Source organism: Patella vulgata, chromosome 6 (genome assembly GCF_932274485.2).
Source record: "Patella vulgata chromosome 6, xgPatVulg1.2, whole genome shotgun sequence".
Lineage (NCBI taxonomy): Eukaryota > Metazoa > Mollusca > Gastropoda > Patellidae > Patella > Patella vulgata.
In genome coordinates, this window is record NC_065884.2 from 65552188 (window position 1) to 65571394 (window position 19207).

At 37.3% G+C, this 19207-nt stretch overlaps 1 protein-coding gene across 1 annotated transcript in view; it reads right to left on the reverse strand.

The window, feature by feature from the left end:
• The window catches only part of LOC126823322 (peripheral-type benzodiazepine receptor-associated protein 1), a 220852-nt gene that overhangs the window by 132079 nt on the left and 69566 nt on the right, over positions 1 to 19207 (reverse strand). The window contains exons 3-5 of the mRNA XM_050552083.2: positions 17394 to 17525; positions 15643 to 15828; positions 14295 to 14414 (exon numbers count right to left, since the gene is read on the reverse strand). Coding sequence (XP_050408040.2) covers positions 14295 to 14414; positions 15643 to 15828; positions 17394 to 17525 — 438 coding nt within the window. The remainder of the gene's footprint in view (positions 1 to 14294; positions 14415 to 15642; positions 15829 to 17393; positions 17526 to 19207) is intronic.

Sequence of the window (19207 nt, forward strand, 5' to 3'; positions counted from 1 at the left end):
TATAAGACTGGTGTTAATTTGTTATTTACTATTACTACAATAAGAGCAACTATAGTATAAAATTTGTTATTTACTATTAGTACGATTGTGCCCTGTAAGATTAGCATTAATTTGTTCTTATACTATAAGAACAATTATAGTATAAGATTAGCATTAATTTGTTCATATACTACAAGAACAATTATAGTATAAGATTAGCATTAATTTGTTCATATACTATAAGAACAACTGTAGTAATTTGTTTACATACTACAGAACAACTATATATAGTAATTTGTTCATATTATATAAGAACAATTATAGTATAAGATTAGCATTAATTTGTTCATATACTATAGAATAACTGTAGTAATTTGTTCATATACTACAGAAAAACTATAATTTGTTCATATACTATAAGAACAACTACAGTAATTTGTTCATATACTATAAGAAACAACTATAGTAATTTGTTCATATACTATAGAACAACTACAGTATAAGATTAGCATTAATTTTTTCATATACTACTAAACCAATGGCATTATAAGACTAGCAGTAATTTGTCCATTTAATACTTAAATAACAAGATCAGCAGTGATTTGTTCATTTATTGTAAGAACAACTGTGTTTTAAGATTAACATTCATTTGTTCATTTACTAAAAGAACAACTAGACTATAATATTATGATTAGCATTAATTTGTTTATTTACTACAAGTACAGCTGTGCTATAAGACTAGCTGTAATTTGTTCATTCACTATACGAACAACCATGCTATAAAATTAGCAGTAATTTGTTTATTCATAAAATTAGCAGTAATTTGTTCATTTACTATAAAAACAACTGTGTAGTACAGGAACAATTTACTATAAGAACAAATGTGTAGTAAATTTATCAGATATTACTATGGAATAAGATTAGCCGAAATTTGAAATCAAAGGATTAGAAGACAGATGTGTGGAGACTTGACAATTAACATCTTATAATGTAGTACTTTGGTTCTTAAGATCATAGTGTATCTTTAATTCTATAGAGTCAAATCCCATGTACTAATGAAAGTAAATGACATGTTTATATATATAAAAAAACAGTGATATTTTGGTAAAATCCTTACCATTGTCAAAATACCCATCAAATTCTAGCTGTATATGACATGTGTCTAGTAGACCAAATAAGGTAATGTTCCCTCCCCCCCCCCCCCCCCTGTGGTCTTCGTTTGATAACATATCTATGTTATTCATCCCAGTCATCGCATCGACTAACGACACACAGAAATCGTATAATGCGACAGAACAACATTTCTGGTCAGTCATTTGATAACATATCTATGTTATTCACCCCAGTCATCGCATCGACAACCGGCATACAACAAAAGATCAATGCTGAAAGTGGTCCTTATGACACTCAACATATCAGTTGTTAATGATAAGAATTGAGAGATTTTATCACTTACGTACTGATTATATCTTATTCACCAACAGAGCCACCGTTACAAATTCCGTGAATATCTAAATTACAACTCGCTGCCATGTGCTTGGTTATTATTCACCTTAATTCCAGAAACACAAAACACACAGAATATATAGAAGTCTGTGTTTTACAACAAACCAATTGCCACACGGTAATGGCTGAATCCTTCTCTTATCAGGTCTGCATGGCATTGATCTTTCTGGCATAGTCCATTCCAAGGACTTAGGGAAGATACTCTCACTGGATAGATAGATAGCTAGCCGGCTGGCCGACAGAGAAAGGGTACGAGAGATTATTGATCCAAGCAAGTTTGTCTGATTTTCATTAATTGGCACAGAATGTTTGAGTGTAGGTGAAAAAATTCCCCAGGTATCAACACTGACAGTGGCGGAAATCTCAGAGAATATTTGCCACTAATGGCTGTCAGTCAAGAGACAAGTTTTAATAAATTATTAATTATTGTATTTATGTTTTTATCATTTCGATGTTCCGTGGTGTTTAAGCTGAATTGACACAATGATGTTAAAAATAAGAAGATTAATGAAAACATTTGATATTATTCATCAATAAAATGGAGAGAGAGAGAGGGGGGGGTGTGTTAACGTCCACTCGTCATAACTAGTAAGATTTCGGGACTAACTTATGATTCAATATTATTTCAATGATATGCTTGCGAGAAGGGATCTTTAGCAGTGGGAGTAAATCAAAGAAACCGGAGAAAACCCACGAGGTTGTACACATACAACCGAGGAATCAAAACCACGCCAGTTGACTCAATGACAAACCTTATGCTGCAGCGCGTACGTGCTAACCATTCAGTCATTCAAACCCCCAATAAAATGGAGAGCAAGAAAAAAAGGAAATAAGTGTTTAATATCCTATTTTCTAGCCCCTTCCGCCCTCTTTTAAGGGAAAATGAAGACCGACCTATGCCAAGCAATATGCCCTGACACCAATGTTTTCAGTGGTGCAGGATGGAGGGCCTGGTTCCCCCCATGTCAGATGTACATGACGGAGTGCCTGACAAGTTGTCTAGTCGTTAAGATGAGACGAAAAATCGAGGTCCTGTGTACATTTGCATGCACATAAAAGATATAAGTGTAGGCCGTATCGCTGCTGTACCGTGTATGCCCGTCTTCATTACTTCAGTCAGAGCAGAACAGTAGAACGTTAAACCCCATTTCATTTCATTAAGTGTGAAGTCAGGAGTAAAATGGTGTTGTAATTAATAAATCAATGTTTGGCCTACAATTGTTCAGATTCATTCAATAAGAGACAATTACCATTTTAAAGATACATATGGGAGATTAGATAAAGAGCTGACAGTTCTCACTCTGTTAAAACCTAGATAATGCAAATGGAGTTTGCTGAAAATTTCAGTCAAATTGAACAGCAAATCGGAACCAAATCCAATAAACATCGCAGGCTAGGGATGCCATCTAGAGTTGATTATGGTCTGGATAAGTTAATTAATGTCTTAATTAATAATTTAGATAACATTTCAGGCCTAAAGAAAGTATATGTCTTCATTATCCCAGTCGCAGCAGAATAGTACAACGACAAACTCCATTTCATTTCATTTCATCATTGCGGAAACTACCACTTTAATCTAGGTATCATTTAATCTTGGGTATTAATCTTTCAACTTCATTTAATATCAAATCCTTGATTAATAAATTGTAATAATCATTAAAAATCTCCAAAAATCATCTAATTTGTACTTGTGTCCGATTTAAAGCTGACTGATTAATTTTGATAATGAGTGTCCAATTTACAAGCGAATAATCTCTCGATACTGTTAAAAAATTAATCATTAATTCATTTTTGATGTATAATGAATAATTTTTGAACAGTGGTCAGGAATTTAAATATTTTGAAATTAATCAGTCAGTTTTAAATTGGACACAAGTACAAATTAGACGATTTGGGGTGATTTTTAAATGATCTTTATGAATTCTTAAACAAAGATTTGATATTAAACGAATGTGAAAGAAATTAGAGCTAGATACACAAGATTAAATGATACACGGATTACAGTGTATTCATTAATGTAATCAGTCAGAGCAGAACAGTAGGATGTTAAACCCAATTTCATTTCATTTCATTAAACTCTCATTGGGGGACTGATCATTAATATCATCAGAAGATTAATTGTGTGAGCGTGCGTGTGTTTTTAAAGTTACTGACCTCCAGTAGTATCACGCGGAAATACACAATGTACAGCAAGTCTGTCAATACTTGACATATAACCGAGTCAATATTGGCTCAATCACAAAGTAATGGGTCATTACATCTGACGGTATTGACAGCCGCAATGTTCTCTCACTCATCACTGTTTAATATTCCTTAATTACACAACCCCCCCATGATACGGTAATCTATAAGACGCTCGTATCCCCATATTGAATCCACAGCTAATAAGGTATTTATTACACTCAACCCATGTGAGGAGAGGAATTTCACCAAGGCAGTGCAAACAGTATACTCAACCTTCACGATAATTTATACAACGCTCATATCTCCATATTAGATCCACAGCTAATGAAGGTATTTATCACACTTACAACTAGGGTTAACTTTACACCATGTGGGGAAAGGAATTTCACCAAGGCAGTGCTAACAGTATACTCATTACTCAACCTCCACGAATTTTTACAAAGCTCATATACCCAAAACTTGTATTGTTTTAACAATACAAGTTTTGGGTATATGAGCAACTTATGCCACATAGGAAGGGGAATTTCACCAAGATAGTGCTAATACCTAACTCAAAATTTGTATTGCTAGTGTTAACCTATGCCACGTAGGCGAAGGGAAATTTCAACAAGACAATGCTAATACCAAACTCAAAACCTGTATTGTTAGTATTAACTTGAATTGTGGAGAGAGGAATTTTTACCGGGAGAGTGTCATTTCTGCTCGCTTTACTTTTTCGTCCACCCCTTGATTTGAACGTGGGACATTCCAGATAAGAGACAAGTGCCCTACTGCTCGACTGATATTCCTTTCAGAGATTCAATTTTCACGCTACTGTAATTCGCAATTACGATTATCAGCTTTAAAAAAAGGATGAACAACCATGTTTTTTCTATTTTAGTCGAAATTGGAGCTTCCAACTTCCGTACATTTACTTATCTTGAATGGCGCTAGGGCTTAAAAAAAACTATGTTATCTAAAGAAACAGCATTTATCTATGCGAACGTAATTACATCAGGATTATACAAATGGCAGCGCAAACATCCAACGATAATGGCAAAGTTGATGTTTTTCCGTCTAAATAACGCTATAAATATTTCATCACACAGACACCGGTAATGATGGCAGACAGCAGAGTTGCGAGGAAAATTGACTGGAAGCCAAAATTGCCTATATTCAATTGTTTATTCAAATATAAGGAGAAGGAACAGAGCTGCAATCAATAATGACAAATGCTTTCAATAACCACCAATTGTAAAACGACCTACTTGCATACGGCACTCTTAAGACCCTTACAACACTATAGGGTACTAAAATATTGAACGCTTCATCAAAATTCATTGAAGCGTGGTATAAATATATGTTAGGTGATTAGATTTATGATTGGGTTTGTGTTTTCTGATGGAATTCAATCAGAACTAAGTGTAAAGACAAGTAGCAGACGTGGGAATAGAAAAAATCATCCGCAGAACAACAGGAAATGGAAGGATGCAAATAAAACTTTGTATTTTTTTTTTCCATTAGAAATTTTTTTTTTTCCATTTTTTTTCAGAATGAAATAACTGAAATGGATATTGAAATTTCAATCTATTAGTGTCACTGGTTTGAGCCGAGAAGAGAGAGATAGAGAGAAATGGGGTTTAACGTCAACTCGACACAAATTAGGTCATTTCGGGACTAACACATAGTTCAATTGTTCAATTTTATTTCAATAATTTGCTTGCACATGCTAACCATTCGGGTTTATTTGCATTTTGAATTTTTTTAATCTTGAGTACATGTACAATCATGATTTTTCAGGTCTGGTTCTCATTTGCATGTGTACATAGCTGTTCGGATGAACTTACAAAAAACAAGCTCCATCCATGGTGTGAGAGAGAGAGACTACAAAAAACGAGCTCCATCCATGGTGTGAGAGAGAGAAACTACAAAAAAACAAGCTCCATCAATGGTGAGAGAGAGAGAGAGAGAGTGAAAGAGAGAGGGAGTAAAATTGAACCATATGTTAGTCCTCAAATGACCTAGTTAGTGTCTAGCAAATCTCAAACCCCATTCTCTCTCTTCCCCTTTTCATAGACATTTACAAGAAAACACAAAGATTACACTTTATAGAAGATCTGGCAAACAACACAACTTTTGACCTTTCTAAAAAAAACGGTATCTTTTTTTTTTCTTTTCTTCGAACAAAAAAAATTACAAAAAATAATAAACACCATCATTTTAATGACTCTGGCATTTCCGTGTGGCTTATAGAGAAAATTACATCAACTGATTTTAACGTCAAAATCATTGATTTTAAGATCCACGATGGAAAGATCAGGAGAGACTTTGATTTAATCAAAAAGCTACGACCCCTTCCATTGGGACTAATTTTAAAAAGATAAATAATTCACTCTGTGTAACAAATCTATTTGAAATCTTTCCAGGAAATCACTCCTACTGCTTGGGCTGTCAGATACGCATTTAATATCAGGAAAAAAACGTGAACAAGTCAAAATGCAGCGACACATTAGATCAGTTAATGTCTGGTTAATCAAACCCAAGTGCTGTTGTTTAATTGGAGGAATTCCGTGATCCATAAATGTTCTCCAGGAACACATCTCGAAGTTCAAGTTACAAACTCAATTAGATGTACATGCTGACATTTGTACTTTCCTTAGATTGAAAAAAAAAAAAAAAAAAAATAAGAAAAACGATTGACTTTTTCCATATCAAATCTTTCATTTCACTCACAGTTCCAATATTCTTTTCAACTTTTATAGAAAGTAGCGATTTCAATCAGAGAGAAATGGGGTTTAATGTCCACTCAACACAAACTAGGTCATTTCGGGACTAACATATGATTCAATTTTATTTCAACAATTTGCTTGAGCGTAGGAGTCTTTAGCATGAGGTTAGACAGTCGACTCTACTTTTTGTCACGTACAACCGAGGAATAAAAACCATGCCAGTTGACTCAATGACCCCCCACCCCACCCCCAACCAAAGAAAAAGAAGCAAAATTACATACTCTAATCGTAAAAGTACTTTTTGGTTTCAGATTATTCCCCCTCCCTTCTCCCACCCTCAAGAAATAATTTGAAATAGTGTTCTCAAAGAACAAGAGTTCAATTTGCATTGGTGTAGTCTAACTTTTAATTTAACAATATTATTTCCAATTAGAAACAGAAAGAGAAAAATCGTGAAATCTATATAATTTGAATTTTGTATCTCCAACCTCTTGGGTTTTCTCCGGGTCCCCCGGATTCCTTCCACTGCTCAAGACCCGTACGCGCAAGCAAATTATTGAAATAAAATTGAACCAAATGTTAGTCCCGAAATGACCTAGTTTGTGTTGAGTGGATGTTAAATCCCATCTCTTTCTCTCTCTGTATTTTGTATCTAATTAATTTAATTAGGGCAGTAATAAATGTGTTCGTTCTTTTTTTAATACCTAGCTGTTTATTATCAATGTCAACCAAACGCAGTCCAAAAATCAATAAATAAGCACGATAGATCATGCTGGTTTACCAACATACACGTATAAATATATATATATATTGATGACAGAGGTCTCTCTTGATTTGATGTGTTCCAGAATGAAGAATTAAAAGTGGTTGATTATTTTTAACTGGACGTATTTATAATTTTATATATATTTATCTACTGTAAACATAGAAGCACTTATATATAGGGAGCTGCGGTGGTTCGTTGGACCACTAACCTGGAAGGCCTGTGTTCGATCTCTGTGTTGGCAGAGAATGTTCATCTTGATTTTCGGCATGTTCCCCCCACCCTTGTCAGTGGTGCATGTCCATCCCCCTTTGTTAATGGTTCATGTCCCCTTCCTGCATTGTCAGTGATGCATGTCCACCCCCCACCCCCTTTGTCAGTGGTGCATGTCCACCCCCCCTCCCCCCATGTCCGTGGTGCAGGACAAGAGCCTGCCTAGAGATAATGCATAGTCAAAAAAATAAGATATCTTTAAGGCGTAGAGTAGAGAATCAAGAAATCCAGATCTGTAAAATATACATCAGGATCATTATAAAATAGTTTTTCAGTCCAGCCGGCGACACAACAGAGATTAGAGAAAATGAAAAAATCTTTAACATTCAGACATTGTGATGAAGTAGGTCCGCTAAAGTTTCAACATGAGTCACTGTTCACATAATGTTATTATTCTTTTACAGAAAGCGAGAGGAATGGGGTACAACATCCACTCAATGCAAACTAGGTCATTTTGGACTAACATGGTTCAATTTTATCTCAGTAATTTGCATCCTTGCACGTAGGGGTCTATAGCAGCATAGGCGTACGAAATGGGGGGGCTGGGGGGTCGGCTGCCCCCCCCCATTTTGGGCACCAAATGCTGGGAAAATTTGGGCACACAATTGTACTTTGTAAAAGTTGTATAAAAAAATATTGCATTCTTGAATGTGTCCAATTTAACAGCGAATTTATTATTATTATGTAACATACTAAGAACCTAACTACATTTTTTGGGCACCAACCACCACCGCCCCCCCAGTCAAAAATTTCCCTGTTCGCCTATGTATAGCAGTGGGCGGAAACTGAAGGACCTGGAGATCCTGAAGAATACCCATGAAGACCTTACTCCTGGTCAAAATTCACCCAGACTCAATTCGCCCGGTACCCAACTTCATCATGGACACAAGGGGCCCATATTTCGATGACCTTAAACATTCATAGGGTTATGCTGGTTAACTTGATACCAGTACATGTTGCGGTGGAGAGTGGTGACAAAACGTGATTAACCCTCTGAGACCAGGCTTAATTCGCCCGAGACCCGAATTCGATGACCTTAAACATTCACAGAGTCATGCTGGTTAATTTGATTCCACATATTTGGTGGTTTAACGCAGCGATGAAGCGTAATGGGCGAACATACACACTTTGATTTTGTCATTTGAGGGATTTTGAAGCCTTTACAAACTACGTTATTGTGAAAGTTGAATCTCGGATATGAATATCAGTTCAAAATCAGTTCAATTCCATTCAATATTTACAAAGATATCACTATAACCCATGATTTTAGACGATTTTCACAAATTTTCAAACAAAGATTTGACATTGAATGAATATGAAAGAAATTAGGGATAAATACGCAAAATTAGGTAATGTGATTATATAGGATATATATACCAGGTAATACTATATTAGGTAATATGATTATATAGGATATACCTGGTAATACTATATTAGGTAATGTGATTATTTAGGATATACCTGGTAATGTGATTATACTATATTATAGGATATACCAGGTAATATACCAGGTAATACTATATAACTAGGTAATGTGATTATATAGGATATACCTGGTAATACTATTAAACGGTCGGCTTTAAACTGAACCAAAGTTCAAATTAGACGATTTTGAGTGATTTTAAATGTTTTTTACAAATTTTTAAACAAAGATTTGATACTGAATGAATATGAAAGAAGTTGGGGATAAATACGCAAGAATTGAACATTTTCCAACATTTTTTATCTTCTGCAGACTCGATATAAAATAAGCAAACCATCCGAACCTTTTAGTGTTCGATAAATTCATTACATATCCTCTTTTTAATCAGGGAGGGTGGATTGTCAAATGGTTAGCACGTGTGCACTGTATCACAGGGTCTGTAATTGAGTCAACTGGCGGGGTTTCAATTCCCCTGTTGTACGTGACAAGGAGTAGGGTCGCCTGTCCAACCTCATGGGTTTTCTCCGGGTCCTCTGGTTTCCTCCCACAGTTAAAGGCTAAAGACCCCTACGAGCAAGCGAGTTATTGAAATAAAATTGAACCATGTGTTAGTCCCTTAATGACCTAGTTTGTGTCAAGTGGAGGTTAAACCCCCTCTCTCTTATTAATCTGAAGGAATCGAAGGTAGGAGATAATCTACCACTAACGGATGACAGAAACTCCTGCTAAAACAACACAACAAAATGTACTCAAGCTGTAGTGTCAGTTATTTTTGGAAAAAAGACAATGATCAGTGTCTCGAAAATCTTTTATTAGCCTACTACATTAATGTACACTGACACTCTTAAGAAATAATCCTACGAATTCAATCTTTCATGACTATATCGGGCTAATAATGAGTGTCTTATGAAAGAAACAGGAGACACACAACCTTCAAGAATCCAATGTCAAAGAATAAACGGATAAATCTAAAAGTAAAATTTGTGCTTTTTAATATCTCATCTCATCTGGTAAGCAATTTGCGATATTATTCTGATCGAACATCGTTCGCCTATAATTATGTTTCTCTTCTTCCTATCTCGGGATCTGTCTTTTTTTCTAGAATACAAAGTCTTCATTAAACAATGATGCGATCTGACAGGCCATCATTAAAGGCAAGAGAGAGATAGAGAGAGAATTGGGTTTGACATCAACTCGACCCAAACTAGGTCATTTCCAAAGGCGAGAGAGAGAGAGGGAGACAGGGAGGGAGAGAGATGGGGTTCAACCTGGACTTGACCCAAACTAGGTCATTTCGGTTCAAGGCAATCATTAAAGGCAAGAGAGAGAGAGAGAAATGGGGTTTGACTTACTCCACCCAAATCGAGAGAGAGAGAGAAAGAGAGAGAGAGAAACTAGGTCATTTTGGTTCAATTTTATTTTAAGAATTTGCCTGCACGTTGGGGCCTTAAGCAGTGGGAGGCCCCAAATTTGATGGCCTTAAACATTTACAGGGTCATCCTGGTTAATTTGACCAGAGAGAGAGAGAAATGGGGTTTAACATCCACTCGAAACAAACCAGGTCATTTTTGGACTAACACATGGTTCAATTTTATTTCAATAATTTACTTGCGCATAGGGTCTTTAGCAGTGGGAGGAAACAAGAGGACCCAGAGAAAACCCACGAGGTTGGACTGGCGACCCTACTCCTCGTCACATACAACCAGGGAATCGAAACCACGCCAATTGACTCAATGACAGACTTGCACACTTGCTTACTATTTGCCTCCATCCCCCACCCCCAAGTGAGAGAGAAAAGAGTTTGAACCTCTACGCGACCCAAACTAGGTCATTTCAGTTTAATTTGATTTTAAGAATTTGCTTGTGCGTAGGGGTCTTAAGCATTGGAGGAAACCAGAGGACTCAAAGAAAACCCACTAGGTTGGACAGACTACCCTGTACTGGACATTCGAGACTAAGTCTTGATTAACCGTTTTATCATAAAATTTAATCCTTTTCAATCTCAGCCATCCGATTGTCTAGAGAGTTGATTATAAGCTTGTCATATGAATAAATGTCTAATTAATAATTTATATAACATTTGAAGCCAAAATAAAGACCTGCAATAGGAAGATTTAGCTCTTACGTATAATACATGTTTAATAAAACAATATTTATTACTCTCTTACATGCATTATTAAGTTAGCCATCAAAGTGGACGGATGTAAGCCTACAAGTACACGTATTATTATCTTTATTCTGTTTCGTTTTATCGACGTTGTCATGAATTTAGATCAACTTTATGCGAGAGAATAACCTATCAATATCCACCAAGAGAATGGATCACGATACAGCAAGCAGTGGTTAGGAGTTTTTGCAAATATAGAATTTATGTAACTGTCAGATATTGTCTGAATTATATAAAACAGAATACAGCACACAGTCCCCACTGAATAGCAGAACAGCAAAATAAAATGTTACAAGGTCGTAAGATGTCCTGCATGAAACTGCATCATAAAGCATTCTCAGACTTCAAAATTTACTCAAAATTGTTCGCTTGCCAACATTAGAAAGCAGGCGATTGAACACTGTCTGTATTAACCCAGAAACCTGGCCCTGGATCCAGAAAACATTTTCAGACTTAAGTTAAGAATTTACTCGAAATTGTTTGCCTTATCTGAACGAAAATATAGCCCTTTATAAAACTTTTGTTGTTTTAATGTATCAAATACATTAATAAGAAACTGTGTAAAGTTTTGTGTTTCTGGATAAGAAATCGGGGTCACAAGGTTTGTTCAACTACTTTAACATTCAGCACTCTGAGAAAAATCTACTTCAAGAATATATCTCTGCCCTAAATGACAGCCATATCCAAGGCTGACCTTAAAAATATCTTTGTTTCACCAAACCCGACCCACAATCGAGGAGAAGGGTCGGTAGGTCGGTTTTTTTTTTCAGATTTTTTTTTAAAGTCAGAGAAATCAATACAGAAAACTTATTAGCTGTATACTACAGATTCATTAATTTTGTTTAATGAATTTGGGGTCTGACGTAAAAAGTAACGAACTGAAAGTTTTTATTAAACTTAAGAGCTAATTTGACAGCTTAATAATTTTCCGGGTGGAAACATTCGTCTTCTTTATTGGCAAACAAATCAATGACATCGGGATTTTTCGTGATGCCCGACTCGCACACGATTTGTCACGAACTTGAAGTGTGAAACTCCTACAACTCGTTTTTAACGATAGTGCGGGTTGTGCCTTCATTTTTCTCGAAAACGGATATTGAAAATATCGTCGTCATGTTTAAAACTATGCACCGCAGACATAGAGGTAGAATCATTTCGTGGGAATGGATGTGTATTCGTCTGCAACCATTTTGTTGAGAAGCGACACCTATGACGCTTTCGTCTTGATCAACCAGTTTCAATAATGAATCAAACCATAGCCATAGTAAAGGGAAATAACTCTCATGATATATTTCAGGTTGACACACAAAATAAAATAAAAAGATCGTGGAAAAGTGCAATAAAATAATTTAAGTCGGGGGTGGTTTTAGTTAGTCGGTCGCGTTAGGCGAAACAAAGATATTTTTAAGGTCAGCCCAACTATTAGTGTACTGTTTTGTAATGTGGTCCTACTCAGGTTCACGTCTGTTATACACAAAAAGACTAATTCAACCTTTTTAATTATTCTATTAAATGAGTGCAGAATATGTACTTCTCAAAATTCTCGAAGTATAAACATCGTCGATTTAGGAAATAAACTTAAACAATTTATTCATTACTTATTGGTTCAGGATTGTAAATTAATGGGATTGGTCTGACGAATTTGGACGTTTGTGGAGCAAATACATTTTGATATGAGGGAAATTTTGCCTGGACAGTGGTGCTATGGCCTATTTTAGTATTATTAATGTCTACACGGAACCTCGTTTTTTTGTATCCATCTGAACGACTATATGTTGTCCCTTGCCAGGCTCTCTGTTCCACACCACTGACAAGGGGCAACATTCTCGGCCCGAACCGGGTCGAACATAGGACCTCGGGTTAGCAAGCCAACGTCTTACTCACATAGCCACCGTGGTTCCGTGCCCAAAGAGAACTAACTACATCGAGAATAGATCGCCGTGTCCTGAATAGCTGCCATATTGAATAATTAGAGTAGGATAGGTTAGTGCTAAATGATCAGGCCAGCTCAATTTTTCACCATAGGTCACGAGATGTAAACAGGGCTAGAGCTAATCCCAACCCTAACCCTGGACCTAGCCCCAATGCTCACTCTAACCCTAACCTACAAACTCGCCAACAATCACGTGCCCTAACCTTATTTACATCTCAACGATCTTGACAAAAATTGAGTACAAATAGATTTAGCCAGTAAGCTACTATTTTTTTTACGTGATTCTAATCCGTTTTATATTTTTTATACACACAAAGACCAATAATCATTTTCAATTTCATTACGTATGAAAATAACATCAAAATAAATTCCTGAAGTAAGTGTTTTCAACTAAAATAACGATGGAGGAATTAAAATGTTGGTCAATGTTTGGGGTTTCTGGCTACATTGTTAAATTCATTCTGCTCACAGAGAACTATCTATTGTACTTCGAGAATAGATCTCTGTCTTAAATGGCCGCCATATCCAATTATTAGTATACTGTTTTGTAATGTGGTCCTACTCAGGTTCACATCTGTTATACACAAAAAGACGAATTAAATCTGTTCAATTTTATTAAATGAAAGAAGAATATATACTTCTCAGAATTCTCGGAATATACTTAGTGTTTTTCGATTAAAATTGTCGATTTAGAACTTCAAATGTCGGTCAACTAGCTTAGTGTTTGTTTTGAAGTGGAGCTAATTGTAGATAGACAGCGAAAGTTTAGTATGCTATACCTCATTCTGCACATTATCCCCTCGTTTTAATATAAACATAGGTCAACATGTTAAACAGTGAGATATTGTTGTCTGATGATCAGTAGAAGATCCTGTCTGTGACTGGCATTGTATGGGTGGGGGGGGCTGTGGGAAGGGGCTGTGACTATCATTGTTTAGTGGGGAGGGTGTATGTTTGACAAGTGAGAGAGAGAGAAATGGGGTTTAACGTCCACTCGACACAACCTAGGTCATTTCGGGACTAACATATGGTTTAATTTTATTTCAATAATTTGCTTGCGCGTAGGGGTCTTTAGCAGTGGGAAGAAACCCCATGAGGCTGGACAGGCGACCCTACTCCTTGTCACGTACAACCAGGAATTCAAAACCATGCCAGTTGACTCAATGACAGTTCTTATGATACAGCACGCACATGCTAACAATTCGGTCATCCAACCCCCCGTTTGACAAGTAGAAGATCCTACCTGTGACTGTTATTGTATATGTGGGAGGGTGTTTGACTAGTAGAAGATCCTGCCTATGACTGTCAATGTATATATGTAGTAGAGGGGAGGGTATTTGACTAGTAGAAGTTCCTACCTGTGATTGTCGTAAACTTGGATCCAGTTTAACCAACTGTTTTTCCATCTGTAATCGTTCTTTAGCTGCTTGTTTAATAATATTAACCAATTCTTCTTTCTCTTCATACACCTCCACATTCTAAAAAAATACATTTAAATATCATAAATACTTCATTTATACACCTCAGCATTATAAAAAAATACATTTAAATATCATAAATCCTTCATTCATATACACCTCCACATTCATCAAAATATATTAAAATATCATAAATACTTCAATCATATACACCTCCACATAAAATAAAATGCAACTGTTCTTCTCTATTCAGGCCAATGAAATGTGCTTTAAGGGAAATTTTGCCAAGACAGCGGCGCCACAGCACACATGTATTTCGATTGGTTCTATTATGTGCATGCCAATATGTACACCCTCATCCAAAGGACAAGACACTGTTTTGAATTTTGAATTCCAACTGACAAGGGTTTCTTTACGTGCACACCAACGTGTACACAGGACCTCAGTTTTCATCCCATCCAAACAACTAGACACCATTTCCTGCCATCAATGGTTTATGAGATATATTTAAAAAACAAAAAAACAAACAAAATAAAACAGGGTAGAAGGAACTCATTTCAATATCCCTTCGCTTGCTGTAGGACCTGTTAAAGGTTTTTTTTTTACGTACATGCCAGTGTGTACATGTGTGCCTATCACTGGTTTATGAAATACATGTATGCTCCAGAAACTAAATCGGATGGTTGGCGCCTATTTCAATATCCCTTTGCTGCAGGATAACTGTTGAGGGTTCTTTAACGTACTGATACATGACAATGCGTACACGGGACCTTGCCCTATCAATGTTTTATGAAATAAACTCCAGAAACTAAATCGGATGGTTGGCGCCTATTTCAATATCCCTTTGCTGCAGGATAACTGTTGAGGGTTCTTTAACGTACTGATACATGACAATGCGTACACGGGACCTTGCCCTATCAATGTTTTATGAAATAAACTCCAGAAATTAAACCGGAAGGTTGGTGCCCATTTCAATATCCCTTCCCTGTGCTTGCTGCAGAGTAACTGTTGAGGGTTCTTTAACGTACCGGTACATGGCAATGTGTGCATGCGACCTCACACTATCAATGTTTTATGAAATATACTCCAGAAATTAAAATCGGATAACCTGATGTGTGCTAAATTCTCCATTACTAACCTGGGGTGTGCTAAATTCTCCATTACTAACCTGAGGTGTGCTAAATTCTCCATTACTAACCTGGGGTGTGCTAAATTCTCCATTACTAACCTGGGGTGTGCTAAATTCTCCATTACTAACCTGGGGTGTGCTAAATTCTCCATTACTAACCTGAGGTGTGCTAAATTCTCCATTACTGATATGATCGGCCAGCTCGTGACATTTTCTACGTAAATCTTCCAACTCCCTGTCTTTAGATAACATATTCTTCGCATGGTCGGCCAGATCTTTGGCTCGTTGTCGAGCAAATAATTTCTTAAGTTGATCTGAATCTTTGCCTCCATCTTCTTTTGATTTCTGAAAGATCAATTATGGTACTACATTCTCCATATTCACACCTGGAAATTTCGTAATTGTCAGGAATTTGTCAGATATTTTGAGGGTTTAACATCCACGATACAAACTATGGTTCAATTTTATTTCAATAATTCGTTTGCGCGTAGGGGTTTTTAACAGTGGGAGAAAACCCACGAGGTTGGACAGGCGACCCTACTCTTTGTCACGTACAACTTGGGAATCGAAACCACACCAGATGACTCAAAGACAGATCTTATGATACAATGCGCCTACGCTAACAATTCAGCCATCAACTCCAACTTTTCTGCATCAACCAGGCTGATACAGTGTGCTATGGGGAATTTTGCTTCATTTACTCTTTTTAAAAATTTATTTATTTGATATTTTGATTTTTTTCTAAATCAAATGTTAACTAATTAATCTGACTATATTCAGGGGCGGATCCAGGATTTTCAGAAAGGGGGGGCATGCTGCCCCCACTTGGGATTGCGAAGCCCAGCGCTCGGTGGGCCTACTGACGGGCAATCAACCAAGTCACCAACTGGCTCATTTCGGAGTAAATTACGACAGGGATCACTACCATTCTTAAGTATTTTTGTTCTCCTTTCCCGCGTGAATATATGATGCAAAAAATTGTTTGACACCGCAAAAAATAGGGAGGGGGGGCGCCGGGTGAGCCCCCCCCCTCCCCCTGGATCCGCACCTGATATTTCACCATAGAAAGTTTTATATCTTCCGAAAAATGGAATTAATGCACAAAGACTTAAAATGTTGATCTTTTCTACTGAATTACAGAAACTCTTCTAATAACAGGAATATGTACAAATCAATAATATTGGTTTTATGGTAGAGAAACATACTCATTAACTTGCACCATCATGGAGTCATGAGGGAAAGATGGAAGAGTTATTTCCCTTAATTGAAGACCACATTATCACAGTAGATTGCAAATCTGGTACTAGAGAGAAATAGGGTTTAATGTCAACTTGACACAAAACTAGGTCATTTTGACACTAACATATGGTACAATTTTATTTCAATCATTGGCCTAAGGGGCTTTAGCAGTGGGAGGAAACCAGAGGATCCATGGGAAACCCACGAGGTTAATAGGTAGATGACACTCACTACTCCTTGTCATGTGGAAGATTGGGATGAAAACCATGACACTTGACGTTATGTTCTAAAGCCGTGATTCTCATCCAGTGTGCCGCAAGATCTTCCAAAGTGTGCTGCAGAATTTTGAACTAAGAAACGGCCAAAATCATGTGATCCTAATTGAGTATTCACAGGTGTCTACTGGTAAGTTCATAGCTGTGGTTTTTTTTTATTTAGTTTGAGTCATTCTATGACTATTCTCTGTCTACGGTTGTATTCCGTCGACTTACCATGTTTTTATTTAGCAAAGTTAAAATATTTTTCATATATATTTAACCAGGTGTGCTGCTATTTTTTCATGTATTCCAAGGTGTGCCTTGTCCGCAAGACTCAAATGGCTCGATATGTAAATTTATCAAGTTATTTTGGCCCCGCGACATTTTATTTTATTGTACCAACAAGACACTGACCTTTAAGTTTTCTTGCTGTAAATGTTTCGCTTTTTCTTCTAATCTACGAGCTATGGCTGCCAACTCTGCATTTCTTTTCTTTAAAGCTTTAACCTTTTCTTCCAGTGGTTTTTGGTCGTCCTGCCTTTGTTTCTGAAATTCAAAATGACAGATTAAGTATTGGACAAAAAGAGAATGGTCTTTATGGGCCGGTCACACAGGCTTCCGCGAGTTGATCACGTGTAATTTTGCTATAAATTTTGCAAATTTTTTCTACACGCGGTGAAAATCAACCAATTTGTCTCAGACATGCTGGACACGCGAATGACAAGTGGACCACACGCGCGCGTGTGCATCGCGTGTCCACCACGAGTCCTCCGTGTGTGAGCGCTTGTGGTCAGAAAATGGGGTCACACGCAGCGCGTGTGTATCACTTGTGCTCCACATGTGCTCCGCGTGTGAATCACGTGCCGATCACTTGTGCTCCGCTTGCCGCCCGCGTGTATAAAAGCCGCCGCGTCCGGTGTTCTGGATCAGTATCGATCAATATTCCGTAGAGTAAAGATCAAAATCATGGCACCGAAATCAAAGAAGGGCAACTCCACGCCCAAGAAGATGAAGAGGCAAGCAAGGCCCAGGCCGAAGGCAAAAGTCTCGGAGCCTGAAACTGCTACCGAGGAGGTGGAGAGCAGCACCCCCGAGCCCCCCCAGGGCAGCAAGAACAGGCAGTCCAAGAAGATGGGCATAAAGGTGACGGCTCGTGTACATGCTGCTGCTGCCGCTGCTGGTGTCCCTGGTTCCAATGGCAGTGGAGAAGAGGACGAGCTTCTTCCTGATGGTAAGTACAATTTATGTAACATGTTTTTGATTTTTTATTTGGAAATACTCGTTACTAGTATAACGTGACGTGTTCAAAATTTATTTTATTTAAATATTCGTTTACGTGGCTGTCAGAAAGTATTCAAATTTATTTATTTCAATTTTATTTATGCTGAAGTGTTCATTTGATATGTATGTTTTTCAACATTCCTTACTATTTATTAAAAATACCTTTATTTTCTCTTTTCATTTTGTACAACAGTTGCAAACACTCCAGTCAGCACGAGTGGTCCTTCTAAGAGCACTGCCACTATGCCCGTCGCCACTCAGGCTGAGCCACAGCTTGTGCCACTGGAGAACCCTGCCTCACCTTCGTCACCTGCGTCACATGACCCCACACCCGAAGTTCTGGTGCGAGAGGAGCCTGTGGAGGAGCAGAAAGAGGCTGATGGTCATGCCAAGGGCAAGGGCAAGAAGCCGAGAAAGCCAAGAGGTCCCAAGAAGGAGTGGAAGTTGCCACCTGACACAGAACAGGATCTGGTTGAGTGGATGCGAGACAGAAGTTACTTGTGGATGCGCAGTCAACGTGACTACAAGAAAAAGACAGAAGCCTGGGAAGCTAAAGCAAAAGAAATTGGTATCTCGACTGACTACCTCGGGCACTGGTGGAAGAACTTGAAGGACTGGTACGTCAGGCTGATCAAGGTTGCCAGTGGCCAGGAGCGCAAGCTTCTCACCGACAGGGACAAGTGGGTGCTGAATAATATTTCCTTCTACAAAGGTCAGTACATATGTTGATAATTATTTCAAACATTTCCATTTTTCAAAAGCATTTTTGTACATTTAATTTTAAAATTTAAAACATAATAATTACTACGATTTAGTGTAATGATTATTCAGAAATTCACTTGTCCCTAATAACAGTCCTTTAATATTGTTCAGAAAAATTTGAATGCAAAACACTTAACAAACGTTTACCTTCTTTCAGCTGCCATACCTGATGAAGAATCTGACAC